The sequence below is a fragment of the Enhydra lutris genome, unplaced genomic scaffold (assembly GCF_002288905.1).
Source record: "Enhydra lutris kenyoni isolate GAN:26980312 unplaced genomic scaffold, ASM228890v2 scaffoldscaffold24, whole genome shotgun sequence".
NCBI classification, from domain to species: Eukaryota; Metazoa; Chordata; class Mammalia; order Carnivora; family Mustelidae; genus Enhydra; species Enhydra lutris.
The window spans coordinates 27,842,230-27,868,025 of NW_019154108.1; the positions used below are offsets into that span (position 1 = coordinate 27,842,230).

At 36.9% G+C, this 25,796-nt stretch overlaps 1 protein-coding gene across 4 annotated transcripts in view; it reads right to left on the bottom strand.

The window, feature by feature from the left end:
* Nucleotides 1–25,796, bottom strand: part of LOC111150680 (RAB GTPase activating protein 1 like) — a 759,175-nt gene that overhangs the window by 532,737 nt on the left and 200,642 nt on the right. For all 4 annotated transcript variants that reach the window (XM_022508220.1, XM_022508222.1, XM_022508221.1 and 1 more), the window contains 2 exons: nt 20,741–20,834; nt 1,542–1,692 (listed from right to left, as the gene is read on the bottom strand). In XM_022508220.1, coding sequence (XP_022363928.1) covers nt 1,542–1,692; nt 20,741–20,834 — 245 coding nt within the window. The remainder of the gene's footprint in view (nt 1–1,541; nt 1,693–20,740; nt 20,835–25,796) is intronic.

Sequence of the window (25,796 nt, forward strand, 5' to 3'; positions counted from 1 at the left end):
GCCAACTAAGCCACCCGGGCGCCCCTCAAATGAATTCGTATCATTAAACCAGAAGGTGTTTTATTTTTATATTTTAACAGTCAGTTCCAAATTTTCTACAACTATTTGTACAAGTTTTAAACACATTTGAAATTTCTGATTCCAGGTTTTTAAGATGTTGAGTTTTATAACACATGTAGCTTTCAGTGCGACAAAATCATACAGTGATGTTTACATTGCCAAATGTTTCAAATGTCCTTCTCTAGAACATGAGTTTATTTCTAGAAATAGTTGCTTTGTCATCCTTTAGACAACATTAATTCTTACTTGAAGGGACTGATTAGTGTGTTTGTTTTCTGTTGTCATTTTTAGTATCTTAATATGTAACATCCTGTGATAGCAACCGCTTTAAACCACTCATATACCCTGTGGGGGTTAAGTTAAAACTAGGCAACCTTTAAATCCACATAAGAGCCCATGCAAACTGCAAGAAAACTCGAATATCATGAAAGCACATACATGAGTGTGAGCACCACTGGTATTCCTTCCCAAAGTGTGCAAGCCCCTTCTTCCTTCAGGTCACTCCTAAATCACATGGGACAAGTAGCCATTGGACCCAAAGACTTACTGAGGTCTCAGTACCACAGCACAGCAAATATTAGGATAGCTCAATATCCTTTGTGTTGGAATTTAAAAAATACAAATGGAACTTGAGGCATTCCCCTCCCACACACATTTATCAATGGATCACCTTGCATATTCCACTGCAGAAAACACTAATCATAAAAATGATTAGTGTTTTTATCATAAAAATGATAAAGCTTTTAAAAAAAATCTGAATTTAGCAATGGGTGAATTTAGGCATTCAGAAAATATTTGTGGAAGGGAGGGAGGCACAGAGGGAAGGAAGAGAAGAAAGAATTAAAGGGACTAAAGAATATGAAAAGTTGATAAATCCTGAGGAACAAAGTCTTGGTTATCAAAGTATCTCATTTATGAAGACAGATGTTTAAATCCATGATTTAGAGCAGATTAAGAAATCGGGAGGTGAGACCTAAGAGGAGACTCTAGGACTGAGGACTACCTTTACATATGTTCTGTAATGTGCTCTTTGGACATAAGCACAGGAATTTACATTGGAAGCGGGGGCTCCTGACAGAATAAGGATCTGGGCAACTAACTATCTACATCATTTAAGTGTAAGGTTACATAAGCACAGAAGACCTTTTAATTTCATTTTAAGTTAATTTGATTTTTAAATTACACTAGAGTATAATTATACTGCATACAAACATAATTGTATACAAATTTCACTTAGTAAGAAAGCTTCACTGAAAACACTTGAAATATAAATATCTTCCACTTCAATGAAAAAAGGAAAGCCAAGGCATTATTTACCACTATCCACAACAAGTGCTCAGAACAAAAGGCAGAACCATTCACTGCACAACACTAAAGCAGTTTTTAAAGAAGTTCAAAACATTTACAATTTATTGCAGCTATGAAAACAGTATTTACTTAATATGCTGTCCAATGAGAAGAATATGAAAAAAGCTTCCTACCTTTGTGATAAGAAGTCGGTATCTATCCAGCATTGCCTGGTTGTCATGGCAGCCTGCTAATAACTGCCACACTTCTGCCCTCAGGGCTTCGGGGACACCGCTCTTCACCAGAGTGGACAGCCCCTTCGGTCGTGCACCAAGGTTACTGTGCCTAAGAACACAAGAAAGCAAACCATTCAAACTCCCTTCATCACCGCTTTTGTTATGAGTTACATTAATGAATTTACATAAAAAATGTAAGCCTGGGTTGAGAAAAAAACTGGGAAGGAGGCATGAAATGCCATCAGTTGCTCAGAGATGTCATGGACGTGGTTCCCCAGCCCCATCTTTTCTCTGTTGGTGAACTGTGTTATTCTTCTGTCAAGAAAGTTTCTACTTTCTCTTTTTTACTTTTTAAAATCATTCTATGAACTTATTCACAAAAATGAATGTGTTAATTATGTATTTCTGGGAAGCATTTCAAGGCATAAAAAGAACCATCTGAATCCCTTGACATGAACATAGGGTAAGTTGGCTAGTGGCATGGGTACAGCAGGGGCTGGGGGGACGGGATGCTGAAAGTGGATCACAGGCCTATCATGTCTTGACTATATCCCTACATCCTGACCCAAAGTACTCCCTAAATGAAGGACCTAGAACTTTCCTACAAAACCTATACAACTCTACCTTGCTAGGGGAGTAGCATAGACTTATCAGCCAAGGGTATTTAGAAATGAAACAAAGGCAAATATTTTTTGTCATGAAGTCCATGATATCATAGGAAGTATGCTACTATAATAATCTGCCCGACTGAACAAGAAAGTGACTTGCAATTCCCAGTCTTGTGAATGTAATTTACATTCCTCCATGTTTTCCTGGTGACTAGCTTGAATCTCGAGCTACATTTTAGGCCCCTTTGCTCAGATTTTCTCTCTACTTGTATTTGTTGCTCAGTTCTGATCTCTTAGAACTGACCCTGGTGTTACCATCTGGGCTCCAAACCTTGACGATATACTCTGGTTTGATCTAACATTCAGACTCTGCTTTCAAGTTTTAGTCTTAAAGGTCATAGAATCAATATGTCTATTTTCTAAACTGGCCTCCCATCTACTTTGCCAACTTCTCTAGCTTATATATACTCTTCCATCTCTGGCCCAGACCTCAGTTTTAGCAGGCCCTTCCTCTGAAAATATGTTCCATTCTTTTCCCATTTGTTCATAATCTGGTCATTTTGGAAAACTGTTATAACTCCTATAACTTTAAAGCTCAAGTAAACTCATCCCATTAATATTTTTAATAAACTGTCAAGTGTATATCTATTCTGCTTTCTTTTGGCCTTTTCAAAGAAAACTTTTATATTGCTGAGTTAGAGAACCTAAACTGCTAATACTGATTGGCTTGGAGCAAAATGAAATGAAAGGAGGTAGAGCTTATACATTTAAAACACTATTGCACGTTAGGGACCAGAGTTATGCTGCTAAGTGAAAAAAAGCAAGTTTCAAAACAGTATATATAATTTTAAATTTACATACTCTCTCCCTCTCTCAAAATTTTATATGTAGTATTATTTTATTTATTTTTTAAAGATTTTATTTATTTATTTGACAAAGAGAGACACAGCAAGAGAGGGAACACAAGCAGGGGGAGTGGGAGAGGGAGAAGCAGGCTTCCCGCCTAGCCAGGAGCTGGATGAGGGATCAATCGCAGGACCCTGGAATCATGACCTGAGCTGAGCTGAAGGCAGATGCTTAACTACTGAGCCACCCAGGCGCCCCTACAGTATTATTTTATTTTATTTTTAAAGATTTTATATATTTATTGGACAGCGAGAGAGATCACAAGTAGGCAGAGAGGCAGGCAGAGAGAGAGGGAGAAGCAGGCTCCATGCTGAGCAGAGAGCCTGATGTGGGGCTCGATCCCAGGACTCCGAGATCATGACCCGAGCTGAAGACAGAGGCTTAATCCACTGAGCCACCCAGGCGCCCCTACAGTATTATTTTAGATAGATGTTCATTCTCTCTCTCCTTCCCTCTCTTGCTTCCTCTCTTTCTCTAACCCGTAATATTTTGAAGCCTGATTTCAGCCTGCATAGGAAAAGTATATAGAAGAATATACCCCAAAATGTGTAATAGAATTGAGAGGGAAATTACTTTTTATTTTCCTTTGCTGTTTGAAATATTCACAATGATCTTAAATTCTTTTATAATCATACACACACAAGAAAAGTCATCTCAATTCTTTAAATTTCTCTCATGGACTTAAAACAAAATACAACTTTAGTTTGTAAAAACAAAGCTAAATATGCTCCACAAAATTTCTTGTGAGTATTATTCTCGAGAAGACTTACACCTGAGTAAACTAACATCTTTAATCTCCTTCCACCTGCCTCTTCTTTGCTATCTAATTGAGCATAATATTAGCAAAAGAATATTACGCCACAAGAGAGCCAGGATCAGTCATAAAATAATCCTTCTTACAATTTATTTGGTTCTGATTATACTTTTGAATAGGAAAAACACATGTTGTTTGAGGGTAGCTGAGTTTCTATAATCTTAGGGTAAAAAACGGAATTAACTAAAAACAAGAATTAACTGAAAAAAGAATTAACTAAAAACAAAGGTCAAAGCTCATTTCCTCTGAAATTAAAGCAAAATATTCTGAATTTTAAGTCCCATTATATAACCACAATAGCAAAGTAATTAAATATATCATATGCTTCATGTTATATAGATCAGTAAGTCATCAGTATACACAAAACCATTAAAACTCCAATATACACCTCCCACGTAAAGGAAACCTTTCCTCAACCCTACATAATCCTCTGGTTGTCATACTGTCTCCTACCTTACAACAACAGATTTCTCTAGAGCTGTTAAATAGTCATTACCTCTATTTCCTCCTTAACTCAGCTCAGCATGGCTTCTGCATCTGTCCTTAGTTTTCACTAAAGTAATACATGACCTCTCTCCATGCCACTAAGTTCAAGGAGTATTTTTCAAACCTCTCACCATTGACCACTTCACTTCCTTTGGCTTCAAGGACAAAGCCCTCTCTCTTCCCCCTCATAGACCCCACTACTGTTGCTTCTCCTCTGTGAACCTCCCAAGTCTTGTGGATACTCTCTTCACGCTTTCCTTAGTGGTCTACTTCTCTTGTTTCTCTCATCTCGGAGTGTTTTCACCCATGCCCGTGTGTTTGGAGTTTCACAGGCTCAAAGGCACCTCAAAATCAACATGTCCAAATCTCAATCCACATTTTCTTACTAAACCTTGCTCTCCAGGGTATCCTATCTCAGTGACTATCACCACAATCTATCCAAATTAGAAACCTAGGAATTACTGTTGGCATTACTCTCCGCCCTTTAGAGATCCATCAACAAGGCTAATGCATTTTTTTCCTGACCTTTCCAAATTCCATGCACTTTTCCCTATCTCCACAGCCACCAATTCTATTCAGCCTAGACCACACACAGCTTCCTAACACTCACTTGTTGTACTACTATACATTTCCAATACTGCTGGCAAATATAATTTTGTATAATGACTTAAGAAAAGATTTTAGGGGCGCCTGGGTGGCTCAGTGGGTTAAAGCCTCTGCTTTCAGCAGTATGGTCCCAGGGTCCTGGGATCAAGCCCCTCATCGGGCTCTCTGCTCAGCGGGGAGCCTGCTTCCTCCTCTCTCTCCGTCTGCCTCTCTGCCTATTTGTGATCTCTGTCAAATAAATAAATAAAAAAAAAACCTTAAAAAAAAGATTTTATATTTGGAGTATCTTTTCCTACATATGCATACATACAACCCTAATGAACATTTCACCACAGTATGATTCAGCTCAATCGACATTTCAGCTTCTAGCTGACCCCCAGCCATCTGTCTGGCCAAGCATTATGGAAAAAAGTCTTTTCTCCTCTCTTAAAAACCTAGGCTCTATTTATCTTTATAGACTGGCATTTAAAAAGAACTAGGTCATTCATAACACTACATGATTAACAGCTCTAATTTACTGATTATCCTAGCAATCATACAGTAATTATAATGCATACAGCACCCTAATGCATAAGGGACAATAAAGGATATTAAGCCAAATACTACTAGTATACATCTATGACCAGGGAGGACTGAAATGAAATAACAATTTATGGAAATAATCACTGCTTTCAATAATTCAGATAAAACTACCTATTAATAACTATATATGACCATTGCTTTAATAAAACATAAACTGCAGCGATCAAGAGACCTAGAAATAGGCAACTAGTTGTTACATGTGTTGAACCATGCACTGGAAACAAGAGGCATCTAATTATTCAAGAAGTCACACATAAAGCAGATATATACTAAATGGATGGTTATCAGGTAGTTTTTAATAAATATAAGTAATTTTTATTATTAAATTTATATTAAATTTTATTTATTAAAAAAGTTTAATAAATATAAACTCCAGAAGGGCAAGAATCTCTGTCTTCTTTATTTTAGCACCCCAAGTACATAGAACAGTGCCTGGCACAAAGAAGGCACTCAATATATTTTAGATAAATAAGTGAACAGATTTATAAAATTAAATTAATATGATCAACTACTAAGTCTAAGCAAAAAAAAAAATGCCTTTTTTAAAAAAAGATTTTATTTATTTATTTGACAGACAGTGCAAGAAGGCAGAGAGGCAGGCAGAGAGAGAGGAGGAAGCAGGCTCCCCGCTGAGCAGAGAGCCCGATGTGGGGCTCGATCCCAGGACCCTGAGATCACGACCTGAGCCGAGGGCAGAGGCTTTACCCCACTGAGCCACTCAGGTGTCCCCCAAAAATGCTTTTTTAAAAGCAAACATGCTAACTGATTTTAATAAGATCATTGAGTTGCCATGTATTCATCTAGTCACCTTCAAAAGAGGCATCTTTTCTTGAAACGATCTAGGCATATAAGAACTTTTACTATTCCAAAACTGTCCAGAGAGAATTTCAAAGGGAAGATATTATTTCTAACAAAAATACCAGAGAAATCAAGAGATGAGAAGAGCCACTGAATGTCACTGAGTGGTCGCTGATGGAATTAGGGCAATTTTGACAGAAGGGAGGTGGAAGTAGGTGGCTGGGAGACAGGACAATGTGAGGACAGTGGCTTGACCCATTTTAAAAGGTTCTCACAGGAAAAGGAATAGCTAGAACTGAAACTAAAAGACAGGGATTTCTCCTTCCCCAACAGTGAGAAAATCTAAATATGTAAACCTAGATCCTACTTAAATTAAACAAGCTACAATAAGAAAAAAACTTCAAGAGAGGCACCTGGGTGGCTCAGTCAGTTAAGCATCTGCCTTTGGCTCAGGTCGTGGTCCCAGGGTCCTAGAATCAAGCCCCGAGTGGGGCTCCCTGCTCAGCGGGGAGTCTGCTTGCCAATGTCCCTCTGTATCTCCCACCCCTACTTATGCTCTCTCTTGCTCTTTCTCAAATAACTGAAGTATTTTTTTAAAAGATTTTATTTAGGGGCGCCTGGGTGGCTCAGTGGGTTAAGCCGCTGCCTTCTGCTCCGGTCATGATCTCAGGGTCCTGGGATCGAGCCCCACGTCGGGCTCTCTGCTCAGTGGGGAGCCTGCTTCCTCCTCTCTCTCTGCCTGCCGCTCTGTCTACTTGTGATCTCTGTCTGTCAAATAAATAAATAAATAAAATCTTTAAAAAAAAAGATTTTATTTATTTATTGGATAGAGAGAGAGAGATCACAAGTAGGCAAAGCAACAGGCAGAGAGAGAGGGGAAAGCAGGTTCCCCGCTGAGCAGAGAGCCCAAAGCGGGGCTCGATTCCAGGATCCCAGGACCCTGAGATCATGACCTGAGCCAAAGGCAGAGGCTTAACACACTGAGCCACTCAGGCGCCTCTAACTGAAGTCTTTAAAAAAGAAAGAAAGAAAGAAACAGAAAAACTTCAAGAAAAACGACAGATTAAAGGTCATTCTGAAGATCAAGAGCACATATTTGATAAGAGCACATTGGAGACGAGCAGGATTTTTCCTCAGCTGAAAAAAATGGAACGTTATATGTTAATGTGAAAAGGAAGAAAGCTATAAATGTTCACACTTAGTGATTCTAGTCTTTCAGGTTCTCTCTGAGCTTGTATTTTATTCTGTTCTCCCAGCAGTTCATTGATGCTTGGTTAGGCTGAGAGACCACAGATTAAGACAACACGTTCCCACTGTGGTAAGCATAGCCATGAAGAACACAATCAAAGCACCTACTAAATGTGTATCAATTTTCTGATATTCTAATAAAAGAGAATTGAGTAGTTTGAAGATGGTTTTATTCAATAAACCATAATTTTTACCTTAGACATTCACTTAGTATTTTTGGTTAGGAAATCTTCCTGCTACAAAATTTGACCTTTATGCCTAAGTTTTCAGAGTCAGTACTCTGTTTTTCTAGTCTTCAAAAACCTCAACAGCTTCCACACAACTTTAAAACCAGAAACAGTTATCCAGAAATAATTCTACCCAATTCCTTAAATGTACTCAATAATTTAATGCTCAGGTCATCGGCTCTACTATTTTGTATATATTGGACATGTCACAGAAGTCTTTTTTTTATTGTGTCACGTTACTCACCAGACAGTACATCATTAGTTTTTGATGCAGTGTTCCATGATTGTTTACGTACAACACCCAGTGCTCCATGCCATCCATGCCCTCCTTAATACCCATCACCAGGCTTACCCATACCTTCACCTCCCTCCCCTCTAAAACCCTCCATTTGTTACCCAGAGTCCATAGTCTCTCATGGTTCATCTCCTACTCTGATTTTTCCCCCTTCATTTTTCCCTTCCTTCTTCTAATGTCCTTCATGCTATTCCTTATGTTCCACAAGTAAGTGAAACTATATAATTGTCTCTCTCTGCTTATTTCACTCAGCATAATCTCCTCCAGTCCCATCCATGTTGATGCAAAAGTTGAGTATTCATCCTTTCTGATGGCTGAGAAAAATTCCATTGTGTATATGGACCACATCTTCCTTGTCTATTTGTCTGTTGAAGGGCATCTTGGCTCTTTCCATATTTTGGCTTTTGTGAACATTGCTGCTGTGAACACTGGGGTACATTCACTACTTCTTTTCACCACATCTGTATCTTTGGGGTAAATACCCAGTAGTGCAATTGCTGGGTCATAGGGTAGCTCTGTTTTTAATTTTTTGAGGAACCTCTACACTCCTTCCCAAAGTGGCTGCACCAATTTGCATTCCTACCACCAGTGTAAGAGGGTTCCCCTTTCTCCACAACTTCTCCAACATTTATTGTTTCTTGCCTTGTCAATTTTGCCATTCTAACTAGTATAAGGTGGTATCTCAGTGTGGTTTTGATTTGAGTCTCCCTGATGGCTAATGATGAACACTTTTTCATGTGTGTTAGCCATTTGTATGTCTTCTTTGGAGAAGTGTCTGCTCATGTCTTCTGCCCATTTTTTGACGTAATTATCTGGTTTTTGGGTATTGAATTTGATAAGTTCTTTATAGATCTTGGATGATCAGCCCTTTGTCTGTAGTGTCATTTGCAAATATCTTCTCCCATTCTGCGGGTTGCCTCTTTGTTTTGTTGATTGTTTCCTTTGCTGTGCAGAAGCTTCTTATCTTGATGAAGTCCCAAAAGTTCATTTTTGCTTTTGTTTCCCTTGCCTTTGGAGATGTGTCTTGAGAGAAGTTGCTATGGCTAATGTCAAAAAGGTTACTGTCTATGTTTTCCTCTAGAATTTTGATGGATTCCTGTCTCACATTGAGGTCTTTCATCTATTTAGAGTTTATCTTTATAAAGATAAACTCTATCTTTATAAAGATAAACTCTAAATAAGAGAGTGTAAGAGAATGGTCCATCTCATTCTTCTATACATAGCTGTCCAATTTTTCCAGCACCATGTATTGAAGAGACTGTCTTTTTTCCACTGGATATTTTTTCCTGCTTTGTCGAAGATCAGTTGACCATAGAGTTGAGAGTCCATATCTGGGCACTCTATTCCGTTCCACTGGTCTATATGTCTGTTTTTGTGCCAGTACCATGCTGTCTTGGTGATCACAGCTTTGTGATATAGCTTGAAATCAGGCAATGTGATGCCCCCAGCATTGTCTTTCTTTTTCAACATTTCCTTGGCGATTCAGGGTCCTTTCTGGTTCCATACAAATTTTAAGATTGTTCCAGCATTTTGAAAAATGCCATTGGTATTTTGATTGTGATGGCGTTGAAAGTATAGACTGCTCTGGGCAGCATAGACACTTAAAAATGTTTATTCTTCCAATTCATGAGCATGGAATGTTTTTCCATTTTTTTGTGTCTTCTTCAATTTCTTTCATGAGTGTTTTGTAGTTCCTAGAGTATAGATCCTTTACCTCTTTGGTTAGGTTTATTCCAAGGTATCTTATGGTTTTAGGTGCTACCACTTTCCATTTTGGATTTTCCAAGTTGTCCCATCACAGATGTCTCCTCTCTTCCTCTCTCCCTGCTGCTAGCCCTCTTCTTCAATTCTAGCTCACTTACTTTTTTCTTTCAGTCATTTCTTCAAGAAACCTTAACTCCAAGCTCATATAACAGACCTCTACTACTGAAGTTTTTACATACTTTGTTTTTACCTTTCTTTTCCATACTATCTTTCTTTCTGATAATTTCAAATTTGTATTAAATTTTTCCCTTTACATCTTTCTAGTGGTATATTTTTAATTAACTGAATTCTTATTTGATCCATAAAAGTTCCACTTTATTTCAATACAGTGATCTAGCTATTTTATAATAAGTTCAAAATACTTTAAGCTATATTTTAGTTAAAAGTTCATTAAGAACACAGGCTGAAGGGACACCTGGATGGGTCAGTCAGTTCAGCATCTGCCTTGAGTTCAGGTCATGATCCCAGGGTCCTGGAAATGAGTCCCTCATTGGGCTCCTTGCTAGGGGGAAGCCTGCTTCTCCCTCTACCAGCCGCTCCCCCTGCTTGTGTGCTCACTTGCTCTGACAAATAAAATAAGATCTTTAGGGGCACCTGGGTGGCTCAGTGGATTGAGCCTCTGCCTTCGGCTCAGGTCATGATCTCGGGGTCCTGGGATCGAACCCCGCATCGGGCTCTCTGCTCGGCGGTGAGCCTGCTTCCTCCTCTCTCTGCCTGCCTCTCTGCCTACTTGTGATCTCTCTCTCTCTGTCAAATAAATAAAATTTAAAAAAAAATTAAAATAAGATCTTTAAAAAATAATACTAAATTAAATAAATAAATAAAAGAAGAAGAACACAGGCTGTCTCCTCACTTTAAAGAAAAATATTCCCAAAACAAAACTGAAGTATTTTATACAACAGGTGCTTTACCTAAATAAATCACAAAGATAACTTAATGTAAGTACCTAACCAGTATTGCTAAGACTCACCAAAAGCTTCTAAATGTAAAGAACAGTAATGTTTTAAAAAGATATTCCAAGAGCAATTAAAAATTTTTATCAATCCTTGTGTAATAGATATAACTTTTCTCAATTAGGCAAATTTTTCCTTTTTTATGCATATGAATTATCATGACACAACTGCGATAAAGAGCCAAATAAAATTAAAATATTTGAATTGTAGAAGATGCAGGAAGTTCTGTAAAGGTCAAAAATCAGTTCTCTTAGTTGATTAAAATAGTTTCCTCACATAGTGATCTAAAGGGGCATATGCACCTCAGTATTATAGCAGCAATGTCCACAATAGCCAAACTATGGAAAGAGCCCAGATGTCTATCGACAGATGAATGGATAAAGAAGATGTGGCATATACATACAATGGAATATTACTCAGCCATCAAAAAATGAAATCTTACCATTTGCAATAATGCGGATGAAACTAGAGGGTATTATGCTAAGCAAGTAAGTCAGTCAGAGAAAGACAATTATCATATGATTTCATTCATATGTAGAATTTAAGAAACAAAACAGAGGATCATAGGGGAAGGAAGGGGAACATAAAACAAGATGAAATCAGAGGAGACAAACCATTAGAGATGCTTAACTATGGGAAATGAACTGAGGGTTGCTGGAGGGGAGATGGACATTAAGGAGGACATGTGATGGAATGAGCACTGGGTTTATATACAACTGATGAATCACTGACCTCTACCTCTGAAACTGGTAATACACTATATGTTAATTAACTGAATTTAAATAAAATCTAAAAAAATAAAATCGTTTCCTCAGATTCACTCAATGAATTTTTTGAAGTCCAATACTAAAAATATAATTTAGAAAGATACTTTATTCCTAGAAAAATGTACAGTGAATTATAGCTGAGAAGCCCTGTCAGTTCTACCTCCGAAGTCCTTCCCCATTTGGAACCTCCTCTCCCTATAAGGCCCATGGGTTTGGTAAGATCTCACCAACTCATGCAATTACCTCCCAACCAGTTTCTCTATTAACAGTTGCTTCTGAAATAATAAAAAGTACCATAGCAATTTTAGCTTTAAAAGATTTGTTGAGGATTGTCTTTACTATGTTGGTAACTACTGAAGTTGGATGGTGAGTTCATGAGGCTTTACTCTATATTATTTTCTCACTTTTGCATATCACAATTATCCATTTAAATGTTTACATGCCTCTGTAAGATGGCAAACTCCTTGGAGATAGGAATTATCTCCTATTCATCTTTATGTCTAGTACAGTTCCTAAGAGAGAGTAGATCATTTTTTTTCAGTTGGATGCAATCATCCTATAGGAAAAAATAACAAAATGGTCAAGAAACATGAAACAACTCAATGTTTCAGTTAACTGATTAAAATGGTCTGTTATGAGAATACATTCGTATCTTTTCTTCATTATGAACCTCAGAGGTAAGAATTGTGTCTTTATCTATGTATCTCCTAGAGCTTAGGAAAATGCTTCATAAAATATATGTTCCGACCAAGTTATATATCTTGTTATTTTGTAAAAACAGCAAAGCTCTCAATATGCTATTTATTCAGTCACCTAAGTAATTTTGTGTTCCTGCCATCCTCATGGTCTGTCTTTAACTCCTACTAGAAGGCTGGCAAGGGAATCAGTTTCCTAATTTACTCTCTCCCTCTCATTAAAACCTCTACATTCTTCCATAAAAGCTAATCCAGTAACCTACCCACATTACAGAAATGGCACCTGTCCACTTGGCTACAAAAGTTCTGGCTCTGGAGCCAGACTGTCTAGATTCAAATGCTGACGTGGTCATTTACTCACTGCATGATCGTGGGCAAGTTACTTACTGGCTGTTGAGCAAGTTACCTATTCATTACCATTATCTTCTATACATTTTTATACTAGCTTCTTAATGTAGTTGTATCTCAGTTTCTCATCTCTCTCTTTTTTTTTAAGATTTTATTTATTTGACAGAAAGAGTGAGAGAGCACAAGCAGTGGGGAGCAGCAGAGGAAGAGGGAGAAGCAGGCTCCCTGCTGAGTAGGACCCTGGGATCATGACCTGAGCTAAAGGCAGACACTTAACTAAGCCACCCAGGCGCCCTTAGTTTCTCATCTCTACCATAAAGATACTAATAGTCCCTACCTCAGAGGATTGCTGTGGCAACTAGAGTAAGGCGTCTAAAGTGCTCAGGGTAGCACCTGGTGCATAGCAAGCAAACTTGAGTCAGCTCTTACTTTGCCATGCCCTGCCTTTCCTCCTGTTACAGTGAACGGTCTGTGCTCTTAAAAAACAACTCCTCCATCCCTCAACAAATCCATCTCTTCTTGCCTACTCAACAGCTTCTCTTGCAACTGTGTCCTCTCCCTCTGGCATTCTCAAATTTTCTCTCCTAGATTATTTTCAACAACATACAACATGCTACATTAATTTTTAGCCGGTGCACATGCACTTCCTAACATGTCCCTATTTCTTGTCATCCTTTTATAGCAAAACTACTTTGAAGAGGTCTCTTTACCTCCTGATTATCTTTCTTAGACACAGTCTAATCAAGCTTTCATTCTTACCTCTCCATTGAGAGGTTTTTGTCAGGGTCATCAATGACAACTGAGTTGCTGGGTCAAGTAAAAATTCTCAGGCTTACTCGACCTATCAGCAACTGATCATTACCTTCTTCTTGACAGACTTACTTCCTTTGATTTCTACCTTGTTTCTTCTCCTACCTTTACAGGCTATGCTTTCTTGGACTCCTTTGTGTGATCCTCCTCATCCCTCCAACCTCTAAACACTGGAGTGGACAAGGGCCTGGTTCCTGGATGACTTTTCTATTCACTCCCTAAGTAATCCTGTCCATTCTAACAGCTTTAAAAATCTTCTATATACCAATGGCTCCCAAACTCCTATTTCTATCCTTACCTTTCCCTTGAACTCAATCTACTATGTAACTGACTAAAGGACACATTTATTTGGATGTCTACAAGGCATCTCAACATCTCCAAAATCTTGATTTTATCCTCCAAAGGTGTTCTTCCTCCTCTTGTCTTTCATATTTAAATAAACATAAGACCTAGTTGTTCAAGGCAAAACTCTGGCATTGTTGGTCAGTTATTTCTTTTTCTCAGGCCACACAGGAAACATAAGCAAATTCTATCAGCTCTGTCTCAAAATAAATCCAGAATCTCATCACATGTTACTTTTTGCTATCAGCAAGGCAAGACATTATCATCTCTCTGCTAGTTTATTTACAATAGTCTTCTAACTATTCTGCCTGCTTCTGTCTTTGCTTCCTCATAATTTATTTTTCAATTCAAAGCCAGAATGACACTTTCAAAATGTTTAAGTCAAAACACCTCACCATAACATGACTTGATCAAGACACAAAGTGGTCAAGTAAACTGTCCTATGAAAACTGAATCTACTTACAATCTAACATGAAATATATCAATTTACATTTATTTAAAAATTATACAAGAAAAAAATAATCAAGTACCAAATGTAGCTATGTAAAATTTTCATAGACTCGAAGGGACAGAAATCTGTAAGTCAAGAATTTTTATTCATAAATACATTGAATAAATTTTTGTTGAGCACCTACCACATTCTAGGCACTGTGATAGGGACCTGTAAGACAACAGTAACTTTGAGGAGGTCATGTGCATTTGACATAACTTTGAAGGGCCAGAATAGAAAAATTAGTTTGAGACAGTGATTCCTACAATAAATACTACACATCAAAGTAAAGAGAGAGGAATGTGAATACAAGGGATAATGAAGGCACTGACCTAAGAAAAGCAGACACTTCAAAGAGCTACTCTACATATAAGCCACAAATTTCATTCCTGGCTTTTTCCTTTCTTTTTCGTCCATTTCCTTCCTTCATTCATATTTATTACTTGTTCTGATGTTTTCTGTGTAGTACAAAATTTAAAAAAAGCATTTGGGTCATTTTATCTTCTTTTTTTTTTCTGACAGAGTAGTAGCATTTGTGCCTCAACAATCAAAATGCTCAGGATTAATACTCTTGGTTTTCGGGGTCTGGTTGTTTCTGTTTTGGTTTTTGGTTTGGGGGTCTTTTGCCATTTAAGGTACAATTTATGCAGTGTAAAATTCACCCCAGTTCTGTGAGTTTTGACAAATTCATAAAGCTGTGTGGTCATCACTGTAACCAATACACAGGATAGTTCAAAAATTCTATGCTCTCTTACAGTTACTACCACCCAACATGATCAGTTCTTGGCAGCTACTAATAAATTTTCTACCATGATAGTTTTGGCTTTTCAAGAATCTCATATAAATGAAATCATGTAGCATTTAGCCATTCAAATCTGACATGTTATACTTAACATAAAGCACTTGAGATCCATCATGTTATTGTGTGTCAGTAGTTCATTCTTTTTTTTTTTTTAAGAGATTTTATTTATTTATTTGACACACACACACACAGAGAGAGAGAGAGAGAGACAGTCAGTGAGAGAGGGAACACAAGCAGGGGAAGTGGCAGAGGGAGAAGCAGGCTTCCTGTGGAGCAGGAAGCCCGTTGTGGGCTCAATCCCAGGACCCTGGGATCACGACCTGAGCAGAAGGTAGATGCTTAACAACTGAGCCACCCAGGAGCCCCAGTAGTTCATTCTTTTAATTGCTCAGGAATATTCCGCGGACCGCATACTCCGCGGACTGCATGTACCACTTAGTTGATCCACGCTGGACAGCATTTGGACTGTTTCCAGTTGGAGGCAATTATGAACAAAGATGTTGCAGACTTTAGTACACAGGTTTCCATTTCACTTGGGTAAATACCCAGGAATGACAATGGAATTGCTGGGTACTATAGTAAGTATGTGTTCAACTTTATAAGACAATGCCAAACTTTCCAAAACAGTTACACCATTCTGCACCTCCACCAACAAAATATGAGAGCTACAGTTGCTACGCATCCTTTGTAGCTCTCGGTATCACAGTGCTTTTCGCTATTGTTTTGCTTTTTTATTTTAGTCATTTGAATATGTGTGTAGTGACGAATGTTGTTTAGCATTTTTTCATGGGCTTATTTGTAATAAAAAATATTTTCTCTGGTGAAGTATCTGTTTGGAACTTTTGCTTATTTTTAAGTGGGGTTTTTTGGTTTTTGGGGTTTTTTTTAGTATTGAGTTTTGAGATTTTTTAAAAATATTCTAGATATAAGTCTTTTATCCAGGTATCAGTTTTACAAATATTCTCTCCCAGTGTGTAGCTTTTCATTCTTCTGAATGTTTTCTGAAGAACAAAAGTTCTTAGTTCTGATTAAATCAAATCTGTAATTTTTTTTTTCCTTTCCAACATCATTCCCTTGAGTTCATATCTAAGAAATTTCTGCCTAACCAAAGGTCACAATGATTTCCTATGTTTTCTTCTATAGCTTTTATAACTTTAGCTCTTATATTTAGGTTTATGACCCAGTATGAGTTAATTTTCAATATGGGACAAGGTATGCCCCAAGATTTATTTTTATTGTTTTTATTTTTTTGCATGTACACATCTAATTGTTAAGCATGATTTACTAAAAAGATTATCCTTTCTCCATTGAATTTCAACTAAACCTTTGCTCACAATCAACAGGCCATATATGTGTATATTTTTGTATACAGCTATATCAAGATATAATGCACATACCATACAATTCACCCATTTAAAGTACTTAATTCAATGGTTTTGATATATTCACAAAGTTGTATAGCCATTACATTCAACTTTAGAACATTTTCACTACCCCAAAAAGAAACCCTGTACCTCTTAACGTTTACTCTCCATTTCCTTAAATCCTCTTTCTAGCTCTGGACAACCACTCACCTACTTTCTATCTCTACAGATTTGGCTATTCTTGATACTTCATATAAATTAAATCACACATTGCTCTTTTCGGATTTTCTTTTTTCACGCAGCATGATGTTTTGAAAGGTCATGCATGTTTTAGATGTACCGGTACTTTATTTTTATTGCTGAATAATATCCCATTGTATGTATATACCATGTTTATTTATCCATTCATCACTTGATGGAATTCAGATCTGTTCCTCTTTTTGGTTATTATGAATAATGATACCATCAGCATTTGTGCACAAGTGTCTGTGTAGACATATGCTTTCATTTCTATTGGGTATATTAGTAGGAGTGGGATTGTTAGGCCTCTTAGGTATCCATAGGTATCCATACCTCTTAGGTATCTTACCTCTATATTTAACCTTTTGAGGAAGTGCGAGAATGTTCTCCAAAATGGCTGCTGCACCATTTTACACTGTTATCATCAGTGTAAGAGGGCATCGATTTCTCCACATCCTTGCCAACACTTGTTATTATTTGTCTTTTTTATTACAGGTAACCCAATAGATGTAAGGTGGTATCTCACTGTGGTTTCCGTTTGCATTCCCCTAATGGCTAATGATGTTAAGCATCTTTTATGTGCTGGCTGGGCATCAGTATGTCTTCTCTGGAGAAATGTCTAATTTACATTGTGTAGCTCTATTTCTGAACTGTCTATTCTGCACCTTTGATCTATGTGTCTGTCCTTTCATCAATAATGTCTTGATTACTGTAGCTTGATGGTAAGCTCTGAAATCAGGCAGTATGAGTCTCCCAAATTTGTTCTTCATTTTTAAGTGTTTTGGCGATTCCAGTTACTTCGCTTTTCTACACACATTTTAGAATCAGCTATTCAGTTGGTACCAAAAAAAATTCCACTAGGATTTTGATTGAAGTTACATTGATCCCAAAGACTAGTATGGCCAGAAGGGAAATCTTAACGATACTGAGACTTTCATTCTATAAACATGGTATATTTTTCCACTTACTGAGGTCTTCTTTGATTTCTTTCATTACTGTTTTCTACTTCTGCAATGTATAGATCTAGTAACAGTTTCTTCAATTTCTACCTAAATGTTTCAAGGGTTTTTTCCTAGTGCTTTTATGTGGTTTTAAATTTCTATTTCCAGGGCACCTGGGTGGCTCAGTGGGTTAAGCCGCTGCCTTCGGCTCAGGTCATGATCTCAGGGTCCTGGGATCGAGTCCTGCATCGGGCTCTCTGCTCAGCGGGGAGCTTGCTTCCCTCTCTCTCTCTGCCTGCCTCTCTGCCTACTTGTGATCTCTGTCTGTCAAATAAATAAATAAAACCTTTAAAAAATATATAAAAAAAAAATAAAAAAAAATTTTCTATTTCCAATTTTTCATAGCTAGAATACAGGATTAAGATCGATTTTTGCATATTTACCTTGTATCCTACAACCTTGTAAAACTTTGTTTCCAAATTAGGTTCTGCCAATAAGTTAACAATGGTATGTGATCGAAAGATAGAAGAAAAGAAGGATCTGCATTGCCAGTAGCAGCCATACCACGACTCCTGAGAATTACTGATACATGCGAGATGCTCTAGGACATACCAGCACCAATCACGTAGGGTCTCCCCACCAGCTCAGAGGGCTGGGTAACTCTTTAGAAGCCAGGAACTAACAAAATGTCCCCTTCCCTCACAGCTCCTTCTAAACCCTAGCTGCTCTGAGCATCCTCAGCGCCTAAGCAACCAGCTGGGCAACCTTCTTCAGAGGTCCCTGCACCAGCTCCTCAGGAAACCTCCACTGAGCTCCTAGATTCTGTTCACAATACCTCTTCCATTTTATTTCTCCACCTCTAGAGGATACTGCTGCTTCCTACTATTTGGAATTTTCAATGCCCTCTTTCTGTCGTTCAGCATTCTAACACGCTAGAAACCAATTACTTGCATTAATACCCCTCTGGCTGAAAGGGCTGGCAGGGCTTCTGTTTTCCCAACTGGACTCTAACAATCTTCTTGCTCTGACCAGCACCCCTTCCCCACTCCGAAGATATAACTGTCCTAGAAAATTCTATTAACTAATGACAAAGATTCTCTTTTTCACAGAGCTCTACTCAGGCTCACCTGAACTCTTTCCTCAAATAGGCCCTGACTTGGAAGCTTCCATGTTCATCTCTGCATTGTCCATTTTTAGCAAGAATCCTACTAAGTCAGTTTAGCCAGGACCCCCCCACCCTCAGTATCTGATCACCCTTGATTTCTAATTGAGTTCCTCGTCTTTTGCCATCCTCGGGTGATGTCTGATCACCCTTATCCACCTTAAGCAAGAATCTTGCGAGGTGAATTTAGTCAGGAACCCCTTCACCTCGGATGTTTCCTCTCAGTCACTTTCCATCTGCTGACATCCACCCTCTCCTTGGCTATAAATTTGCACTGTTCCTTGCTGTATCTGGAGTTCAGCCCAATTCCTCTCCCCTACTGCAAAACCTCATTTCAGTGATTCCTATACCTATAGTGATAGCTCCCCCTCCCTGAATAAAGTCGTCCTTATCACCTTTAACAAGTGTCATGGATAACCTTAACACTAATTCAGGGCCATAGAAAATGAAAATTCATCTTAAATGGGGCAATAACACTACATGAAATCATTAAAAATATACGAGATAAATTTAGGAAGGTGGTCAATGCTTACATGAGTCAATTAGCTTCTGGATACAGTATAGGGAAAAATTGTGAAAGGTTTTTGAAATGGGGTTAAAGAGACTACTGAACACTTTTTCTATGTTGCCCCTTTCGGGAATTATCTGATATGACAGAGGTGTATGCCTTTATTTGTCTTTAGGCAAATTTACAACTCTCAACAGATGTGCAGAAAACTAGTAACAATGCATAAGTTTTTTGTCCATAGCCATGAAAATAATTCCTATTCATGACAATGCAAGTGAATTATTAGGAAGAGAATATAAATATCTAAACTGAATTCTCACTTGGTTGGTTCTAATATCTTAATGGCTCCCATTAATCAATGAGTTAAATAAACTCTCTAAGATGTGTTCATTTTACATCTGTATGTGTGAGATAAATAAGATTAAATTTTCTTTGTTTGATTAGGGGAGGCAGCAAGCCCTCCCTTACTCTTAGGGCAACTTCTTAAAATATAAAAGATTTGGCACTTCGATCAGAAAGTTGACAAAACTATTCTCCAGATTTTACAGTGAGAAGGCATGAGCTTTCCAATCCTCAGAACCATAAATAATCTGCTAAATTAAATCAGGAACCTCTCAGGAGGTGTGTAAGAGATTATCATAAGAAGCATTTGTTTGTCTCTTAAAAAGATAAAGTTTTAATTCTTTGTTCTTCTACTTTACCATATAAAATGTCTGAAATTCTTCCCAGACTTAGCAGCTTCTTCTGGACCACCAGCATGCATGTAATTTGATATGTATACTCAATAATAAATGGTAGTTTCTATATTATGGTATGGCAGAATCAATTGTTGGCAAGATTTTTAAATTTTACTAACAAATTATAGTTATGATTACCTCTTTAAAAAACTTACCTATAATAGATATAAACAGAATATTCATAGTAAGTATAAACAAAGTATCCTTTTTTGTAGTTCTAGATAAAATACTCCAAAATATAAAGTAACAGTTTTAGTCAGAAAGAATAAAACAGACTGGTTACCGTTTATAATCAGTGGTGAAATGAGTAATTTTAAGCAGTACAGCCCCTTTTCATGGTAATAGACTTAGCAGAGAAAGGAAATATAACCCCTTAACAATAGATATTTACATGTTTTAGCAATAAAGCACATAGCTGACAACTCTGGGCAATGTTATTTCTAAATTAAATAATAAGGTAAATGTATCTTCCAAAAGTAAGTTAAATAAAACCATACTGGATGGAAGACCCAGCCAAACATAGAGTATTCATGAATTATGTTTTAACTTTTATGTTTTTAAAGTACATTAAAATACTAAGATAAACATACATATTTTAATTAATAAAACAAATTAACATCAACTATGTAAATATAAAATTTTCAATACAAAAAATAAATTTTACCATCTTCCTAGCAGTTCTCCCCAAGAATACAGGATCTTCTCAGGACAATCCTTAGACACATCACCTGTTCCACTTGAGAGTTCATTATCACTCTCTGCAGAAGAAACACAAAAATAAAAATGAAGAACACTGTATTATATATTTGCTATTTATGTATTATAAAGAAAGAAACATGACAATGTGTCTAATAAAACAAACTTCTGCTTATATTATGCCCATTGCAAAAAAACAGTAGACATTTCATTAATATAGTTTATCTTCAGTGCCTAGATAAATATATTCTCAAAGCATAAACATTTTATGAAAATTCCTATTCACAGTTTATATAGTATGAAATTGAAAATACCTATATATAAATAATTCTATCCCAAGAGGGTAAAATTTTAAAGCTAATGGTAACAAAATTAGAAATTCCTATGTGATATTCTAATCATGAAATTAATATTCTCAAACATTAATATTTTATTAGTGATGCTAACAATGAAATCAAGAGTCAGATATATATTTATATCAATATATAACACTGAGAAATATATATATTATGATACAAACACCAACTAGAAATATAAGAAAATTTTAAGGTTTTAAAGATATACTCATAAGTACAAATATTTTTGACTAAAGGAATTTGTAAGCATAAATATTTTTGACTAAAGGAATTCATAAGTACAAATATTTTTGACTAAAGGAAAGATTCAACTATTTGGCTTTTTCAAATGGCAACTTTATAAAATATCCCATAATATAAAGTAACAGTTGCAGAAAGAATACAACTGGTTGAGTTACAGCACTCCATTAGTGATGAAAATGAGTAACTGTAAGCTGTGTAAATCTTTTTTAAGTGGTAACAGAGCTGGTGGAGAAAGGAAATACAATGGGCACAACTTACCTACATTATAACAAGGACTCTGACAGAGTACTATATAAGAAAAGTCTGAAGAAGTATTACCTGAATGATAAGCTAGATAAAAATCTGTTTGGCTCATAGCAAGAACCAAGGTCTTATCAACATTGTTACAGTACAACAGGGACTGGCATTAAGTGAATCCCACCGGGACCGGTGTGAAGAACAGTTATTACTTAGCATACTAGAAAGCCAATGATCCAAGTATAAACTAATTCATACAGGTGGATAGCGCAAACACCAAAAAACAATACAATAAAGGAAGGTTTATTTGGCCAGATTAAAAAATTTGGTCATATTCACACAAAGAGATCTTATCACGTAGTTAGTAAAGTATAACCAAAACATAAGCACACGCATAGACAAATGCTTCAACATGTTTAGAACACTTTGTTCAAAAAGTAAACATTATTCTGGATACTGGAATGAAGGTCAAGAAGGTATACACTAAACTCACTGCTCTACAAATACCTCACATAAGCAATTCTGCGAACTTTGTTCATCATGAATATAAGAGAAATAAGAGATTTTTTAAAAAGCTAAACCAAGGGGCGCCTGGGTGGCTCAGTTGGTTGAGTGACTGCCTTGGGCTCAGGTCATGATCCCGGACTTCCAGGATCGAGTCCTGCATTGGGCTCCCAGCTTCCTGGGGAGTCTGCTTCTCCCTCTGACCTTCTCCTCTCTCATGCTCTCACTCATTCTCTCTCAAATAAATAAGTAAAATCTTTAAAAAAAAAAAAAAAAGCTAAACCAAATGAAGTATTTCTAAGTATTAGAGGAATAAAGTAAACAGAAACAACTAAAGCTGTAAATATTAAAATATTCTAAAAAACTATCGATGTAAATAACCATCCTTTATAATCCTTGTAATTTTTCATCTAGACTGAGGTACTTTTTGAGAGTGAAAAAGGAGACTATTAAAAGTTACACTGGAAAAAAGGTTAAACAGACTATTCTGAGGCAAACAGGGACTGTGGATCACTCTTCTTATAAACTGGTACCAAGTATAAGTGCTTATAATAAAAATTGGATTTCAATCAAGCAGGGTCCAATACAGTCCCACCTTATACTCTATTTTGCTCCATAGTAAATAATAACACACCAAGGTTCCAAAGTATTTGCTAAAGTTGTATATGCCAAATTGAAGACCAAAATCTAAGAACACAATGAAAAGGGAAAAGAAAAAAAGGAAACAAATCATTAATCTTGATTATAATAAAAATCAGAAAGTACTACTAACACAGAGATTTCTTCTTATTCTTTTTGGGAAAGGAATAAAACAAAACGAAGATGCCATAAGAAAGATTAAGAAATCTACCTGTAAATTAAAAGCTGATATGAAGCAAGATATAATGTATACTAAAAAACAAAAACAAAAACAAATCCCAACACAAATGGTCCTAATATTCAATAAACTAAAAAATCCAATAGAAAATTGGGCCAAGGACCTAAACATAGTACAGTCGTATAAAAAATAACTGGCCTGGGGCGCCTGGGTGGCTCAGTGGGTTAGGGCCTCTGCCTTCGGCTCAGGTCGTGATCCCAGGGTCCTGGGATCGAGCCCCGCATCGGGCTCTCTGCTCAGCAGGGAGCCTGCTTCCTCCTCTCTCTCTGCCTGTCTCTCTGCCTACTTGTGATCTCTATCTGTCAAATGAATAAATAAAAAAATCTTAAAAAAAAAAAAATAACTGGCCAATAAAGATGTTAAAGAAAGCCTTATCTCAATTATTTTGTTATTCAAATTAAAACAATGAGGGGTGCCTGGGTGGCTCAGTGGGTTAAGCCTCTGCCTTCAGCTCAGGTCATGATCCCAGGATCCTGGGACCAAGCCATGCATCAGGCTCTCTGCTCAGCAGGGAACCTGCCTCCACCTCTCTCTCTGCCTGCCTCTCTGCCTACTTGTGATCTCTGTCTGTCAAATAAATAAATAAAATCTTAAAAAAAACCAATGAAACAGAAAAAAACAGAGCATAAAGAATAATTATATCTAGTGTTGATAAAAAAAAAAGGGGGGGGGGGAATGGCCAAGAAAGTTGATGTTTATAGAAGAGTAATCTAAGAGTCCAAATTAATACATCATCTGATACAGCAACTCCACTTCTAAAAATTTATTCTCCAGGAACACATATGCCATATAGATATCTGTAAAAGGATTTCATTGTATCACTGCTTGTAATAACTGAAAACTATCAGGACTTCTTCAACAGAAGCTGCATTAACTAGGGGCACCTGGGTGGCTCAGTTGTTTAAACATCTGCTTTGGGCTCATGTCATGATCCAGAATCCTGGCATAGAGCCCTGTGTTGGGCTCCCCGCTCAGCAGTAAATCTGCTTCTCTCTCAGCCCCTACCCTTGCTTGTGATTTCTCTCTCTCTCTCTAATTCTCTATCTTAAATAAATAAAATCTTTATTTAAAAAAAGAAGTTGCATTAACTAAATTATGGTACATCCATTCCAAAGAATACCACCCAACAGTTTTAAGAATTGACTAGATCTTTATACAATATTTGAAAACCATCTAAAATACATTAATTTGAGATGAAAAACAAGAAAAAAGAGTAAAGTAATTTTTAAGTATAGTTTTATTTCAGTAAGTTGTATTACTGATATGATTACAAAGATCTTTAAAAACAGCTGTTTAAGATTATACACCAAACTATTAAGAAACAATTATGTTTCAGCACCTAACAGTATCTTCTCACATAGTAGACATTCAATAAATATTAAGGGAACACGTGTTTCACTTTTAAGTTTCTTTTCTATAAATATTCTTATCTTTTAAAATAAGTACACATAACTATAATAAGCATGGGGAAAGGACTTTTATCTTTTAAATAATCCGTGTTGCTACAGAAAACAAAAGCCTATTTCATTATTATAAACCCCTACTAAAATGCCAAAAAACCATAATTGACAACAACAAGGTACTATTTCCCTAACAATCTGTCAAGTTATTTTCCACCACAAAAAGGAATTAGAAGTGTAAACACCTAGATTAGTAGGAGAATCACAACAAGAGAGGGTAAAATGGGCACACACACTGAAGTAAAAACTAGATCCCTGATGAACAATTAAGGCAGAAACCACAGCAAGTCAGGAGCCAAATATTTGGACAAAAAAAATAGGACAGCCAAAGAAGACAGGAATTGTAGGCTTTTATTGAATGTCTTTTTTTTTCTCTATTCCAAATACTGTTCTTAAATTTTACAGACACTAACTCACTGTATCCCTTAAACTACCTAATAAGGTGGTCAACTACTCAATTTCCCACTTTCAGTGTAAGAAAATTGAGGCACAGAGAGGTTAAGTAACTTGCTCAAGGTTACCCTGCTTGGGCAGCTGATGGAGACAGAGAATTCAGAATTCAAAGTCAGAGTCAAATGTTACCACTCCTTATAGTTTGTTTGTTTCTTTTCTTAGCATTTTTTCATAGGAGACCATGCTGGGCATTTAGCAGATACGAGTCTGTGCCAAGTGTCAACATCTAGTAAATGGCTAGAAGCCAGAGCCAAGCATGGAAAATGCAGGCCCATTTAAAGCAACATGCCCCAAAAACACCAAAACACTGAGTTGGGAGCAAGAGATTTAATGGTCAGGTTTCAGGGGTATAATCCCCTTGACAATCAGGAAGAATAAAAATAAATTGATATCCTAGTGACCTCAAAAGTGAGCCCGATCTATCTTCCTTGCTACAGAAACAAGTCACCCTGGGTTTCAAATACCTACTGGCCATTCTGTTAGACAAGAAGAAAGGAAGCTAAAGAAACAAATTAAAGTTACTGATTACTGAGAGAGGTGTGTTAAGATCTCCTACTATTAATGTATTCATATCAATATGATTCTTTATCTTGATTAATAGTTTTCTTATGTAATTGGCTGCTCCCATATTGGGGGCATAGATATTTACAATTGTTAGATCATCTTGGTGGATAGTCCCTTTAAGAATTATGTAGTGTCCTTCTGTATCTCTGACTACACTCTTTAGTTTAAAATCTAATTTATCTAATATGAGAATCACTACCCCGGCCTTCTTTTGAGGCCCACTGGCATGAAAGATGCTTCTCCATCCCTTCACTTTCAGTCTGGGTGTATCCTTAGGTTCGAAATGGGTCTCTTGTAGACAACATATGGACAGGTCCTGTCGTTTTATCC